Genomic DNA, 12,960 nt, shown 5'->3' with positions numbered 1-12,960 from the left:
GCTGGGATTTGGGAGACACACGCGTGAAACAGTGGTGAGGTCTAGAGGCGAGGTAGGGACCCTCGACAGGGAAAGGAAGAGAGCTTTTTATTGATGAATACATCTTTGGAGCCATTGCACATTGCACCATAGGCACTGAAGCCATGGCACACTGCATCATAGATGGTGGAGCGTTGCACGATTGGAGTTAAGTTGTACACCAGATCTTAGAGGAAATACATGCGTCGATTGCTCAGAAATCACCAAATCACTTAGAAAATCTTAGAAAATCTGGTAATCCGAAACCTATGTGAATTAGTATAGTTGATTTATAGTTTACTTGTGGGATGATTCTCCAACAAAGGGTGTGTGAAGTTTTGTCTTCGGTGGGTCTTTCGGGGTCCGACCTATTTAGGTTTTCGGTGGATATGTCTAGATTCATCCGAATTTAATGATTTTTGGAGTTTCTACATGCCCTTATCGGCGTTTTCTTTTTCGGGGCGATGATTTGATTCATGGATAATGGTCGTCGGTCTACATCAATGACTTTCTGACCGCTGCTTTTACAAGCTCGTGGCTTCAAAAGAGTTTGCTTCGTCGAGGCAGAGGCCAGAGATGGCATCGAGCTATGCTCACGGCGCGAAGCCAATGGATGCATGAGAAAAAAAGACTTAGGCTCCCCAAGAATTGAAATGCAGCTTTACACTTTTGTATGGATAAGTTTGTAAGGACTTATGTTTTTTATCGCCTTGGGCCCTTTTGAAAGAAAATAACTTCTCTAGAAAAACGGAAACTCTCCGGTATTCTTTTCACTTTACTCGGTAGGGGAAAAAAACTATGAGACCAGGTCTCACGGATTAGCAGGTGAGACCCATTCTGATGGATGACACGTGACATTCATAAATCACAAAGCATCCACCCCACCCCCCACCTGAAATCAGGGGGGAGAGATTAGATGCTTTGTGATTTGTGAATGCCACATGTCATTCATCAGGTGGTCACATTTTAGACCGGTGGTTACTCTCTTTCGAAATAAAGACTGGATGCTTACTCATCAAGGCTGTGGCTGTGCATTTGCCTCCACCCGGCTGTGCGGTGGACGCAGTTGAGCGCCCTCGCGCACCACCGCAGGTATGCTCTTGATTCCTCTCGCCTCTCCTCGTTGATTCTCTCGACATTTCTTTTCTGGATTTGTTTCTCTGCGTTCCTCTTTTTCCTGCCGTCCCAAATCTTGTCCCGAGCTGCGGATTTACGGCTTGTATTTCTTCATTTTCGTTGCTGCAGCCCCCTGCACACCACCTGTTCGACGGAACGCCTCTGAGCTCTGACCCCATGGCGGAGGCGTCGGGCGACGGGAGCATGGAAGACAGGATCAGCGCCCTCCCGGACGATCTCCTCATCCATATTCTCTCCCACCTGCGCTCACGCGAAGCTGTGCAGACATGCGTGCTGGCACGGCGCTGGCGATACCTCTGGCGGTCGGTGACCTGCATCGACGTGTCTTTCGAGGAATTTGAGGACAGGGCTGCTGCAAACGACTTGGAGCGTGAGGAGATGTTCAAGATGTTTGTGAACCATTTGCTGATTCTCCGTGAACGCGTAGACCTGAAGGAGTTCCATCTGGAGTACAGCTTGGTGGTCGGGGTCAGCCGGCTCAGTGCTAAGTCTGATGAAGCCAACCTATGGATCCGCCATGCGTTACAGTACAAGGCTCAGACTGTCAAGATTGTCAATCAAAGCGAACTTCTACAGCTTCTTCCCTCGGTATTCACTTCAACGTACTTGAAAAGACTGCACATTACCAATGCTCAACTGATCCGAGGTTTCTTTGACCGCCTCCGGAAAGGCTGCCCAGCATTGGAATATCTCTTCCTATCGACCTGCGACATTGAGGACCTTGACATTTTCTCCGACACACTCAAGGTTTTGATCCTCTCTGATGCTATCGGGTTCTCATTCTCATTTGAGCACGATGCCCAAGTCTCTATTTCTGCTCCAAGCCTCATTTCTCTGTCCGTCGAAGAGTGTCCTTCCGGGGCCAGGCTACCTATACTAAAGAACATGTCATCACTAGAGACTGCATCAGTATTGCTTTCAGAAGGAGATATCACAACTTGTGATGCTGATGGTATCAGGCAGTTTCTCGGGGGCCTCTCTGGTGTTAGAAGTTTGGATTTCTATTATGGGGATAGACAGGTATGCTTCTTGGTTTTTTGTAGATTACATTGATCTTGAGATATTTATCCATACCAAAATCTGCAACCTAAGCATGTTTTTTTCTTCGTCCTTCCGAGTTATACTAGATGATTCATTACATAGCATAAGTGCAAATCAAACCTCTTGATAGGATGACCAGTGCTGTCTGGTCTCCACTCATTCCATTTCGTATGCTCATTTGTTGATTCATCAAATTGTTGACCAGAGTATCTTAGTTTTCTCATGATATAAAACTAGTACAATAACTGAGTTACAATGTAGCTTCAGCATATACTAATGTGAAGGGCCTCAGCAATTGCTGAAACCATTATTGCTAACTCCTACAAACAAATTGGACCAGTGCAACAGATTATCATGTGAAGCAACCATGATGTTTTAATCACATGTGCTCCATGGCTCTATCGATGAACAAAAATAAGTATATCATTGTCTAATATGGTTATTTTGTTAAGATGATCTCTGTTTGTGCTGTGATTTTTTTTCTTTCATATCCAATTTGCTCCAAAGCTATAGTTCTAAGATTTTCAACGGCAACCAATCAGAAACGTAATCATATTATGTTAACTCCCTCCTTATATTTTTGGCAAGTTTGGTTGAAGCAGAAAAAAGAAATTGAAGAATACGGCATGGGTTTATGTTGTGTCTTAACATTTGAATCATTTGCAGCTGGAGGTGAAAAATAATCACGGATGGTGCCCAACATTCAACAATCTTACAAACCTGACCCTTGATAGGTGGTGCATGCATGCGGACTTATATGCCATGATAGTCTTCCTTCAGAACTCACCTAATCTGAAGAAGCTAACTCTTAAACTAAACGAGGTATATACCGTCTTCTCCATTGCATTTATCCTTCAGTGAAAGTTTGTGCATGCACAGTAAAGATGAAACTGTTCTCTTTTAATTGCCAGCCACGATATCACAACGAGGTTGTATCTGCAGTCATCGGCGAGCTGGAGGATAGATCGTTTACATGTGAACAGCTTGAGATTGTCGAAATCATATGCTCGAAGGGAAATGAGCTGCTGCTACTTGGGTTGAATCAGTTTTTGGTAGAAGAGAGTGGCATAAGGCCTGATCAGATGCGTGTCAGTCACCAGAACTAAGGCCGATGCGAGTCATCCGATTGTTTCAAGTCCCACTACAGGTGAAATTACATGGAATCACTCATTGGCATATCACATGGCAGGCAAACATTGCTTCCCCTTGGATCTATATTCGCTCGCTCTGGTTTAGTTGGAATGAACATAGCATGTGTGTTTGCTGCCCTTGTCTTTTCACACAGTAGAATCCCATAGTGTTGGTTTTGAACTATGTTCTGCGGCCGGCGAACCAAAAGAAACACACCGCTATCTTCCCATGCGATGCCATAATTCGTGTGGGGGAAGATTACACTGCATTTGACATACATGCACATGGCTCAAAATCGCCAGTGACACTTTTTTCATGGATGTGTGATGTTATTGATCTGAGTTGCATGGCTGATGACTGCAGAAAACTTGATGTTGCCTTTTCTGCTGTTTCTGAAAGAAAATGCTTGTGTTTTGCTTGTGGTGTTGGCGGAGCTAGCAAAAGGCTCTTCTAATCTGTCCTTGAACGTGTCTGGTGAGTCTCTTGAATAAGACGTTGTCCTTGTACCCTCTTGACCCCGTTGAGTCTGTGATGCACGGCCCTCGTTCTTCTCTGCTGTTAATGTAGACCAGGTTACATATATGCACACAACTGGAGTCAGAGTCTATGGCCATGCCCGATGCGCAACGGCAACGGTCTGACCACCAAGGTTTTATATCCACACAACTGGAATCTGAACTGTATATACGCCAAGAGAAAACGTATACGCCAAGGGAAAAGGATGCGCAGTCTCGTCGGTCTACAACTACAGCAGGTCGTCCGGCCTATATATGAGCCATGTGAAACTGAATAAACTGTATGCTAACAATGGCTCCCATAGCTAGTTCCGGTAACCTTTTGCTGCTGCTCGACCTTCTTCACAAGTTCTCCGCTCGTCCCTCACCTCTGCCGCAGCATACAGCAACCAAACCACCACCCCAGCTCCATGTCTCCCAGGCCAAGCCTCGGCTCTCCTCAGGTTCAGGCGGGACTTCACATTCGATCGTAACTATCCTCAGGTGAACGCGTAACAGGGTATGCTGCCCCGGCATGCAAAGGGCGCATGGAGTTGTGTCTGCGGCGGGTTTTTTGTGATCCGATCGGTCTAGGTTTTTGATGGATCCGTCCAGATTCGGTCGAAACGCATGGTCCTTGGAGTTTCTATGAGCTCTTCTCGGCATTTTCTTCTCCTAGTCTACAAGTTCCCGAGTAAAAAATGTTTGCTCCCTCGAGGCGGAGTCCGAGAGGCAGCATCGAGCTATGCACACGGCGCACCACTGATGGATGCAGGAGAAAGAAGACTTATAGGCTCCCTCAAGGATTGGATTGTAATTTTATTTTTTTGCATGGGCGAGTTCGTAAGGACATGTGTTCATTTTTACTTAACTAGCAAGCGTGCACATGCAATGCACGTTTTGACTAATAGGATGTTGAAAATCATGAAGACATTCCAAGTTGCATCTTGACTAATACGAATCGATAGAAAAATGTTAGAAGCGGAAGAAATCCATACATATTTTAAAATTACATCAACTATTTAATTTAGATTGATAAATCATGAAAATATAAAATGATAAACCATCAATTTCCATTCGTCGCAGGAAACTATTCACAATATATTAAGTGCTTTCCCTTCATCAACTTTTTCTTTTTGTTGAAAAACTTCCGTTCTATTCATTTTCAATCATGGCAGGACAACGAACATCTGAAATGATAAAAATTACATTCAGATTCGCAGACCATCTAGCGACGACTACAAGCACTGAAGCGAGCCGAAGGCGCCCCTCCCTCGCCGGAGTCGAGCAAAACTTGTTGTAGTAGACAGTCAGGAAGTCGTCGTGCTAAGGCCCCGTAGGACCAATGTAGTAGAATAACAACGTCACCAGTGCAGAATAGCGTAGATCGGAAGGTCCAACCTAAAGCCACACCAACGTAGATGAACTACGACTAGATCCGAACAAATCCGCCAAGGACAGATCTGCAGGAGACACATCTTCACACGCCCACTGACGATGCTAGACACACCACCGAGACAAGAGTTAGGCGGGTAGAACCTTACTCCATCTTCAGGGAGCCACCGCTGTCTCGTCTTCCTGAACATGATACAAACCCAAACAAAAATCGAAGGGATATCTAAAATCAGAGCCCTCCCGCCGGCAAGGGCCTGGACCCACCGCACAACCATGGCCCTAAGGCCATCAGGGACAGGGCGAACCGGCGGCGGCTATGAAAGGCAAAGGAGCTTTTCTTCAGTTGCAAGCTAGGACTCGTCTACCCATATAATCCCCTTCATCAAGTTCAGTTCTTGGATTAAAGTTTTCATTGAGAAATGCTCAAGAAAGGAACTAATTACCTCGTGACAGGGAATGCACTTAATTGTAGGTATTAGGGCCAACTGAGCTGAAAAAAAAAGGAAACCAGAACCATGCTACAAGATGATGATCCTCGGTCATCCAACAAAATTCTCCAAGTACTACAATTTTCCATGATATGCACCTGATATCATCATTAAAGTTCTAATTAGGATAAATTCTTTTTTAGTAGTAGGAGTGAAGTTGATCATGTGAAATAATATAAATCATGCATTAAGATCTAGTATATCATTCGCATTAAAGGGAAATAATGAGCAATGCAAGAATTGGATTAGAGAATAACTTAGGGCATGAAGTCAGCGGGTAATCTTGCACACACAATGCACTCCTTGACCATGTGAAATAATATCATCTCCAAGGATCGGGAGACCCCTGCACCTATCACTGTGCCCCTCCCCTCATCTCTTATGTCCCTCGCTCATCTCTTTCTCCCCTCCTCCTTCATCCTCCAGCGCTCGAGCAAAGGCGTCCTTAGATCAATCGATGTTGTAGTGAAACCGGAGGTAGCACTGGGTTAGGGATATTAATCTTGGGCGGCGCATGGAGCTGACGAGTGCATAACTAGGATTTGTTTTTCTTCTTCTCTTCTTCCTCCCTACATGTGGTAGTATATAAAATGGGTTGCATTTTTTAATATAGATTACAATTTCTTTACTTACTCTTGGTGAAAATGCAGGTTCAGTGTCGGGATTCCAAATTCCAAGATAAATTACACTTAATTTGTAGGCATGAATTACTTCATGCAAGCGTCAATTACTGCATTTCTGGCGAGGTGCCGAGAGAGGGGAGATTAGGGCCTGACGGTGAAGGCTCCAACGAGGTGCAGGCCGGCTGCCAGCACAGGGAGAATGTATGTGTGCCCACGGGAAGGATGTGTGTGTGGGTGGCACTGGGTTGATAGATGCACACACGCGACGCAGTGGTGAGCCCCAGAGGCGAGATGGTGACCCTCGACACGAAGGAAGAGAGCCTTTTTATGGATGCAAATTACGATGGGGGTTAAGCTGTGCAGCAGACTTTATGGGAGTCTCCCGTGCATCGTGCGACCACTGGCGGAGCTACGGCCAAGCAATATTGTGCTATGGCCCGCCCAGCTCAGTGAAAATTCAGCAAGATATGAGAGCAAAATGGGTCATCGGAGTAAAACAGTGAGACTTTCCTTTAGTTTAGCCTGCCCAGGTTTTCAAGTGTAGCTCCGCGACTGCGTACGACCCCGGTACCGTCAAATACATGCGCCTGATTGTACAGAATCCACGAATCGCTTAAAAAATCTATGGTATTTTTAAATCTGTGTAAAATACTCTTTTTGAGTCATTTATTTTAAGACGTAGGGAGTAGTTTTACTTGACGGGGTGATTTGTAATTTTGTTACCAAAAGAGTACCGCTTCTTCGGGAAGGCGCAAAAACCGTAGTATATGTGTTCTTTTTACTTTACTCGGCAATTATTACAGTGCTCTCTTTGCAAATAAAGACTAGACGATTGATGTGACGATGCTTACTGTTTATCAAGGCTGGGTCGAGGCACAGCCTCCACCCAGATTCGGGGGAACGGGATCCTCTAACGTACACAAAGAATGTTAGAGAAGTTACAGTATCCTAACTTTCCTTCTGTTAATTCATATAATTAAAACTAAAATAACTTAAATTAATTTTTAAATAACATATCTAGGATGTACATTCATAGTAATTACATACAAGCAAATTGATGGTGAGATAAAATTGATTTTGGATTTTTTATATCTACATTAATTATCAAAAGTAAATAACCTGCTAGAACGCTGCTATACACACGACAAGTATGGACGATTTACACACGATGCTACCCATCAAGACGTCCATTTACACAAGATATACTGTATCAAGCCGTTCAATCAGCCATCGTGCATAGTTCGGGCGGGCACTGTCGTCCGCCCAGTAGTTTCGAACCTGCTAATAATCCCTAACATTCCTTCTTCATTTTACACTAGACGAGCACTGTAGCACAGTGACTTTCCTTAGTGGAGGATCCGGCTGGGGTGGGGCAGAGTTGAGCGCACTCGCGCACCACCGGAGGTATGCTGTGGATCCCTTTCACCTCCCCTCGTTGATTCTCTCGACATTTCTTTCCTGATAATTTGTTTCTCCGCGTTCCTCTTCTTTCTTGCCGTCCCAAATCTTGTCCCGAGCTGTGAATTCACGGCTTGTATTCGTTCGTTTCCGTTGCTGCAGCCTCCCTGCACACAACCTGTTCGACGAAACGCCTCCGAGCTCTGACCCCATGGCGGAGGCGTCGGGCGACGGGAGCATGCAAGACAGGATCAGCGCCCTCCCGGACGAGCTCCTCATCCATGTTCTCTCCCATCTGCGCTCACGCGAAGCTGTGCAGACATGCGTGCTGGCACGGCGCTGGCGGGACCTCTGGCAGTGGGTGCCCTGCATCGACGTGTCTTTCAAGGAATTCGCAGACGTGCCGTATGAAGATGATGATGAAGACGACTTTGAGTTCAAGAAGTTCGTCAACCGTTTGCTGATGCTCCGTAGACCCGTTGACCTGGAGGCGTTCCGGCTCGAGTACAGGTTGCCGACCGACACCGAGTACCCTGAAGATGACTCCGCCGATGCCAACCTATGGATCGCCCATGCGTTACAGTACAAGGCTCAGGCTGTCAAGGTTGTAGATTACAACGATCGTTTGCATGTCGCTCCTGCGGTATTCACTTCAGCGTACTTGAAAAGACTGCACATCTGCCATGCTTTTCTGCTCCAAGGTTTCTTTAAGCACCTCGACATGGGCTGCCCAGTATTGGAGGATCTATTCGTATCGAATACCAGCATTCAGCACCGTGATATTTTCTCCAATACACTGAAGTATTTGACCCTCACTGATGACATTATCCACGGACCTGAGCATGATCACCAGCCTTCTATTTCTGCTCCAAAGCTCATTTCTCTGTCTGTCGACGGGAGTCCTTCTGGGCCCAGGCTACCTATACTAAAGAACATGACATCTCTAGAGACGGCGTCAATCGTACTTGTACGGGGGTTAATCAGTAATTGTAATGCTGATGATATCAAGCAGTTTCTTGGAGAGCTCTCTCATGTTAGAAGTTTGGACCTCTGTTATGGCGTCGAAAAGGTGAGCTGCTAGGTTTAACACGCCTGTTTATGAAACCTTCTTTTTTTTGGTAGATCGCGTTTCTCTAGATATTAACCTATACTATATAATCTGCCATGTAAGCACATTTTTTGTCTTTATTGTTAAACTGGAAGAGTCATTGCGTACCATAAGTGCAAACCTAACCACTTGATAGGATGACTAATGCTGTCTACACTCAAGACATTCCATTTCATATGCCCATTTTGTAGATTCATCAAATTACTGACCAAACTATCTAAGGTTTTCATACTAAACTGGAGCAATAAGTGGATTATAATTGTTGACCAAAATATCTCATTTCATATGCTTTTTTTTAGTTGCATATGCTCATTCTTAGTGCAATAACTGGGTTATAATATAGCTTCATCAGCATATACTAATGTAAAGTGCTTCAGCAATTGTTACCATCATTGCCAACTCCTACAAACAGATTGGACCAAAGCAACAGATTATCATGTGACGCAACCATGCTGATTTAATCACACGTGCTCCATGACTATCGAGGAACAGAAAATAAGTATATGATTGTCTAAGGGCATCTCCAGCCGCGCCCCCAACAGGCCCTCCCCAGACGATTTTGCCGCGCCGGCGCCAAAAAAAGGCCCCAGTCGCGCCCCCAGAAGCCCGTTTTTCGCCGGCTCGGGCCAAAACTGGTGCCGGCGGACCCAGGCCGAACCCGGCGCCCTGGGGGGCGCTTGGGGAACCGGCACAAGCGAAAAAGGCGCGTGGGCCCGCCCTGGAGGCGACCCGAGGGCCTTTTCCCGCCGTTTCTTGACGCTTTTCCCTCGCATCTCTCGCCTTCCTCCCGCCATTCTCTCCCTTTCTCCCGCCAAACCCCCTCCCGCTCGCCGCGAAGAAGTACGCCATGCCGCCGAAGAAGTACGCCATGCCGCGCGCGGCGGCAACCGCGACTGGCGTCGTGGCCCAGCCGAAGCAGAGGAAGCCGAGGGCGCCGCCATCGAAGCCACCGGGCTTGTCGAACGCCGAGTGGAGGGTGGAAGTTCAGCGGCGCGAAGCAGTCACCGCCGACAGGCGGAACAGGGCCATAGCCAAGAAGGCCCGCGACAACGCGGCGCGCGCGGCGGCGTCTTCCTCATCGGTCGACCAGGCGGGGATGAATCCACCCGTCGTCAGCCACGCCCAGTACGCGCCCTGGGGACAGCAAGGCGCCGGATCTCCATGGGGTTCATCGTCGCCCGGCTACGCCGACGGCGACGCGCACGGTGGGTTCAACCCAAACGTGACCTTCCCTCATGGTCACCCCGCTACGCGCACGCCCTCGCCCGCCTTCGTCGGCGTGCAGTACCCTCCATACAACTACTCGCCGCCCGCCGCCTACGCGTCCACACCGACGCCCCATCTCTACCGTGGACCGCTACCCTTCTCGCACCTCGGCGACGCCGACGACACGGGAGCCGACATGGACGACATCATCGCGACAGGATCGACCGCGGCCGCCGCGTCTCCCGGGTTCGCCACCCAGGACGAGGTAGTGGACCTCAGCGGTGACATGGAGGCCGAGCTCGGCTACGTCTACGACGACGACAAGCAGGAACCCGAGGAGGAGGAGGAGGACGAGGAGGAGGAGGAGGAGGAGGAGCCGGCTCCTGTTCCGACGAAGGGGCACCAGAAGAAGAAGAAGCGGGCGGCTAGGTCAGGCGAACCGCGCATCAAGTGGACGTACAAGGAGGAGGAATGCCTCGCTGAAGCATGGAAAGTCGTCTGCCTCGACCCGACCACCGGCGCGAACCAGAGCTTGGAGACGTACTGGGACCGCATCAAGGCCGAGTTCGACGAGCGGAAGCTCGTCGACCCCTACTTCAAAGGCGTCTACATGCAGCGCGGCTCCAAGGCGATGGCGAACCATTGGGGGCGTATCCAGTTGGCGTGCAACAAATGGCATGGAATCGTCGAGGAGGTCGCGGCTCGCCTGGAGAGCGGCGCCAGCGTTGAGGATCAGGTACGCACGCCGTTCGCCCGCATATCTTCGTCCCCTACGCCCGCCGCCCGCCAACTGTTCGTCCCTCCGCGCAGCTGCTGCGTATGTTCGCCATGTATCGGGGCGACAACCAAGACGCCGACTTCAAGCACCTCCACGTCTACAAGCGCATTGACAAGTGCGAGAAGTGGGCGGAAGTCCGACGTGCCCTCGACAAGGCCAAGGAGACATACAAGCCGTACGCGACGACTCCGGGCGCGTCAGAGGGGCGGTCGGACGGCCACAAATTGGCAAAGAAGGGGAAAAGCGCCGACGCGGCAACCGCACGAGTGCAGGAGTCCATCGAGCATTGCCTCGCCGACGCCCAGGCCCGGGCCGTCCTACGCGAAGAGAAGACTGAGGCGCGGTGGTCGTCGCTAATGAAGAACAACGCCATCAAGCTCGACCTGCTCCGGACGAACGTCACCACGAAGAAGAGGAACACCGACATGGCTTTTCTGATGGGCGGGGCGGACATGCTCCAGAGCAACGACGAGAAGCTCAAGGCGTGGTACCTGGTGCAGCGCGGCCTCATTCTGAACGAGCTGCCGACGGCAACGCTAACGACGCCGACGACGCCCACGACCACACGGACGCCAAGCCCGAACGACGCCTCTACATCGCCGCCCAGCAGTGCCGAAGCCGCGCCGACGCAGCCCAGCACCGAAGCAGCTCCGACACCGACGAGCCCGCGCACGCTGACTCCGCCAACGCCTGGAGCCGACCCCGCCGAGTGAATCGTTGCGCACGCGAACTTGCGGCGGCGGCGCTCTGTTTTTTGTAACGCCAGACTACGTCCGATCGCCGGATTTGCGGCGTCTTTTGAGAGCGGGAACGACCAAGTTTAAATTTTCCGCATCCTGGGGCCGGCGCGTGGGGGCGTGACTGGGAGCTAGGTCGCCCCCAAGGGCCGAACTAGCGCCGGCACGCCCCCAGGCCGCTCTATTTAGGCGCCCTGGGGGGCCGAACGGCTGGAGATGCCCTAATACAGTTATTTTGTTTAACATGATCTCTATTTGTGCTGTGATTTATTCATATTCAATGTGCTCCAAAGCTATAGCTCTTAAGATTTTCAACGGCGCACGGTCAGAAGAGTAATCACATTTTGTTAACTCCCTCCAGATATTTTGGCAAGTTTCGTTGAAGCAGAAAAAAGAAATGGAAGAACATAATGGGTTTAATGTTCTGTCTTAATCCTTTCAATCATTTGCAGGTGGAGATTGAAAAGAATTACAGATGGTGCCCAACATTTCGTAATCTTACAGACCTGACGCTTCATAGTTGGTGTGTGCATGGGGATTTCTATGCACTGATAGTCTTCCTTCAGAACTCACCTAGTCTTAAGAAGCTAACTCTTGAACTAAACGAGGTATATGGTCTTCTCCGTAGCATTTATCCTTCAATCAATGTTGGTGCATTTACTGTAAAGATAAAACTGTTCCTTTTTATTTGCCAGCATTGGTATGAAAATGGGGTTATACGTGCAATCACTGGCGAGCTGGAGGATAGATCATTTACATGTGAGCAGCTTGAGATTGTTGAAATCATATGCTCGGAGGGAAATGAGCTGCTACCTTGGGTGAATCAGTTCTTGCTTGATAGTGGCATAAGGCCTGATCAGATGCGTGTCATTTATGAGGACTAAGGCCAATGGAGGCATTTGATGATTCAGGTCCCACTACAGGTGAAATTACATGGAATCACACATTGGCATGTCATCTCAGGCAAACATTATTTCCTATTGGATCTATATTCGCTCGCTCTGTTTTAGTTGGAATGAACATAGCATGTGTGTTTGCTGCCCTTGCCTTTTTCATACAGTAGTGATGATTTTGAAGCATGTTCTGCTGATGGTGAACCAAAAGAAACATATGACTTGGATGTCATTTTCCTATGTGGTGCCATTCTGGTAGAACGTTACACTACATGAGACGTGCAAAATTGCTTGTTCTGGTTGGAGTTTATATTGGTCCAAATCTCCGAGGATACTTTTCTAGTAAATGTTCTATTAGCTCATTCAGATTTTTGTGATGTTGTTGATCTGAGATGCATGGCTGATGGCTGCACAAAACTTGATGTTGCCTTTTCTGCTCTTTTTTTTGAAACAAAAATGCTTCATGTCATGTCAATCTTTGAACCTACGTACCTTATGTGCAGCTCAACTTCA

General features: G+C 48.4%; 2 protein-coding genes across 3 annotated transcripts; both read left to right on the top strand.

The window, feature by feature from the left end:
• The first annotated feature begins 1,029 nt into the window (after positions 1–1,029).
• LOC119337238 (F-box/FBD/LRR-repeat protein At2g26030-like) lies at positions 1,030–3,740 on the top strand. 2 transcript variants are annotated; one of them, XM_037609356.1, is made up of 4 exons: positions 1,030–1,110; positions 1,264–2,175; positions 2,863–3,018; positions 3,139–3,740. In XM_037609356.1, the coding sequence occupies exons 2-4, from the start codon at positions 1,312–1,314 to the stop codon at positions 3,235–3,237; spliced, it is 1,119 nt and encodes a 372-aa protein (XP_037465253.1). In that variant the 5' UTR covers positions 1,030–1,110; positions 1,264–1,311; the 3' UTR covers positions 3,238–3,740. The 2 variants fall into 2 exon arrangements, with proteins under 2 accessions (XP_037465253.1, XP_037465252.1); XM_037609355.1 differs by having other exon boundaries at positions 3,108–3,740.
• A 3,757-nt stretch (positions 3,741–7,497) lies between these two features.
• Positions 7,498–12,757, top strand: LOC119335181 (putative F-box/FBD/LRR-repeat protein At1g78760). Its single transcript, XM_037607345.1, has 4 exons — positions 7,498–7,731; positions 7,888–8,794; positions 12,007–12,162; positions 12,250–12,757. Exons 2-4 carry the CDS (start codon positions 7,937–7,939, stop codon positions 12,436–12,438), a joined length of 1,203 nt encoding a protein of 400 aa, XP_037463242.1. The 5' UTR covers positions 7,498–7,731; positions 7,888–7,936; the 3' UTR covers positions 12,439–12,757.
• The last annotated feature ends 203 nt before the right edge of the window (positions 12,758–12,960 follow it).

The sequence above is a fragment of the Triticum dicoccoides genome, chromosome 7B (assembly GCF_002162155.2).
Source record: "Triticum dicoccoides isolate Atlit2015 ecotype Zavitan chromosome 7B, WEW_v2.0, whole genome shotgun sequence".
In the NCBI taxonomy this organism is placed as follows: Eukaryota; Viridiplantae; Streptophyta; class Magnoliopsida; order Poales; family Poaceae; genus Triticum; species Triticum dicoccoides.
The sequence above is the reverse complement of the archived record's forward strand: the minus strand, read 5'-3'. Positions and strand labels throughout refer to the sequence as shown.

What these genes read in the sequence shown, in the direction of transcription:
- LOC119337238 (XM_037609355.1), top strand. Translation starts at nt 1,312, where the DNA reads ATGGCGGAGGCGTCGGGCGACGGGAGCATGGAAGACAGGATCAGCGCC. An exon ending in TCTATTATGGGGATAGACAG is followed by an intron (nt 2,176 to 2,862) that starts GTATGCTTCTTG and finishes AATCATTTGCAG; the next exon opens with CTGGAGGTGAAAAATAATCA. An exon ending in TAACTCTTAAACTAAACGAG is followed by an intron (nt 3,019 to 3,107) that starts GTATATACCGTC and finishes TTTAATTGCCAG; the next exon opens with CCACGATATCACAACGAGGT.
- LOC119335181 (XM_037607345.1), top strand. Translation starts at nt 7,937, where the DNA reads ATGGCGGAGGCGTCGGGCGACGGGAGCATGCAAGACAGGATCAGCGCC. An exon ending in TCTGTTATGGCGTCGAAAAG is followed by an intron (nt 8,795 to 12,006) that starts GTGAGCTGCTAG and finishes AATCATTTGCAG; the next exon opens with GTGGAGATTGAAAAGAATTA. An exon ending in TAACTCTTGAACTAAACGAG is followed by an intron (nt 12,163 to 12,249) that starts GTATATGGTCTT and finishes TTTATTTGCCAG; the next exon opens with CATTGGTATGAAAATGGGGT.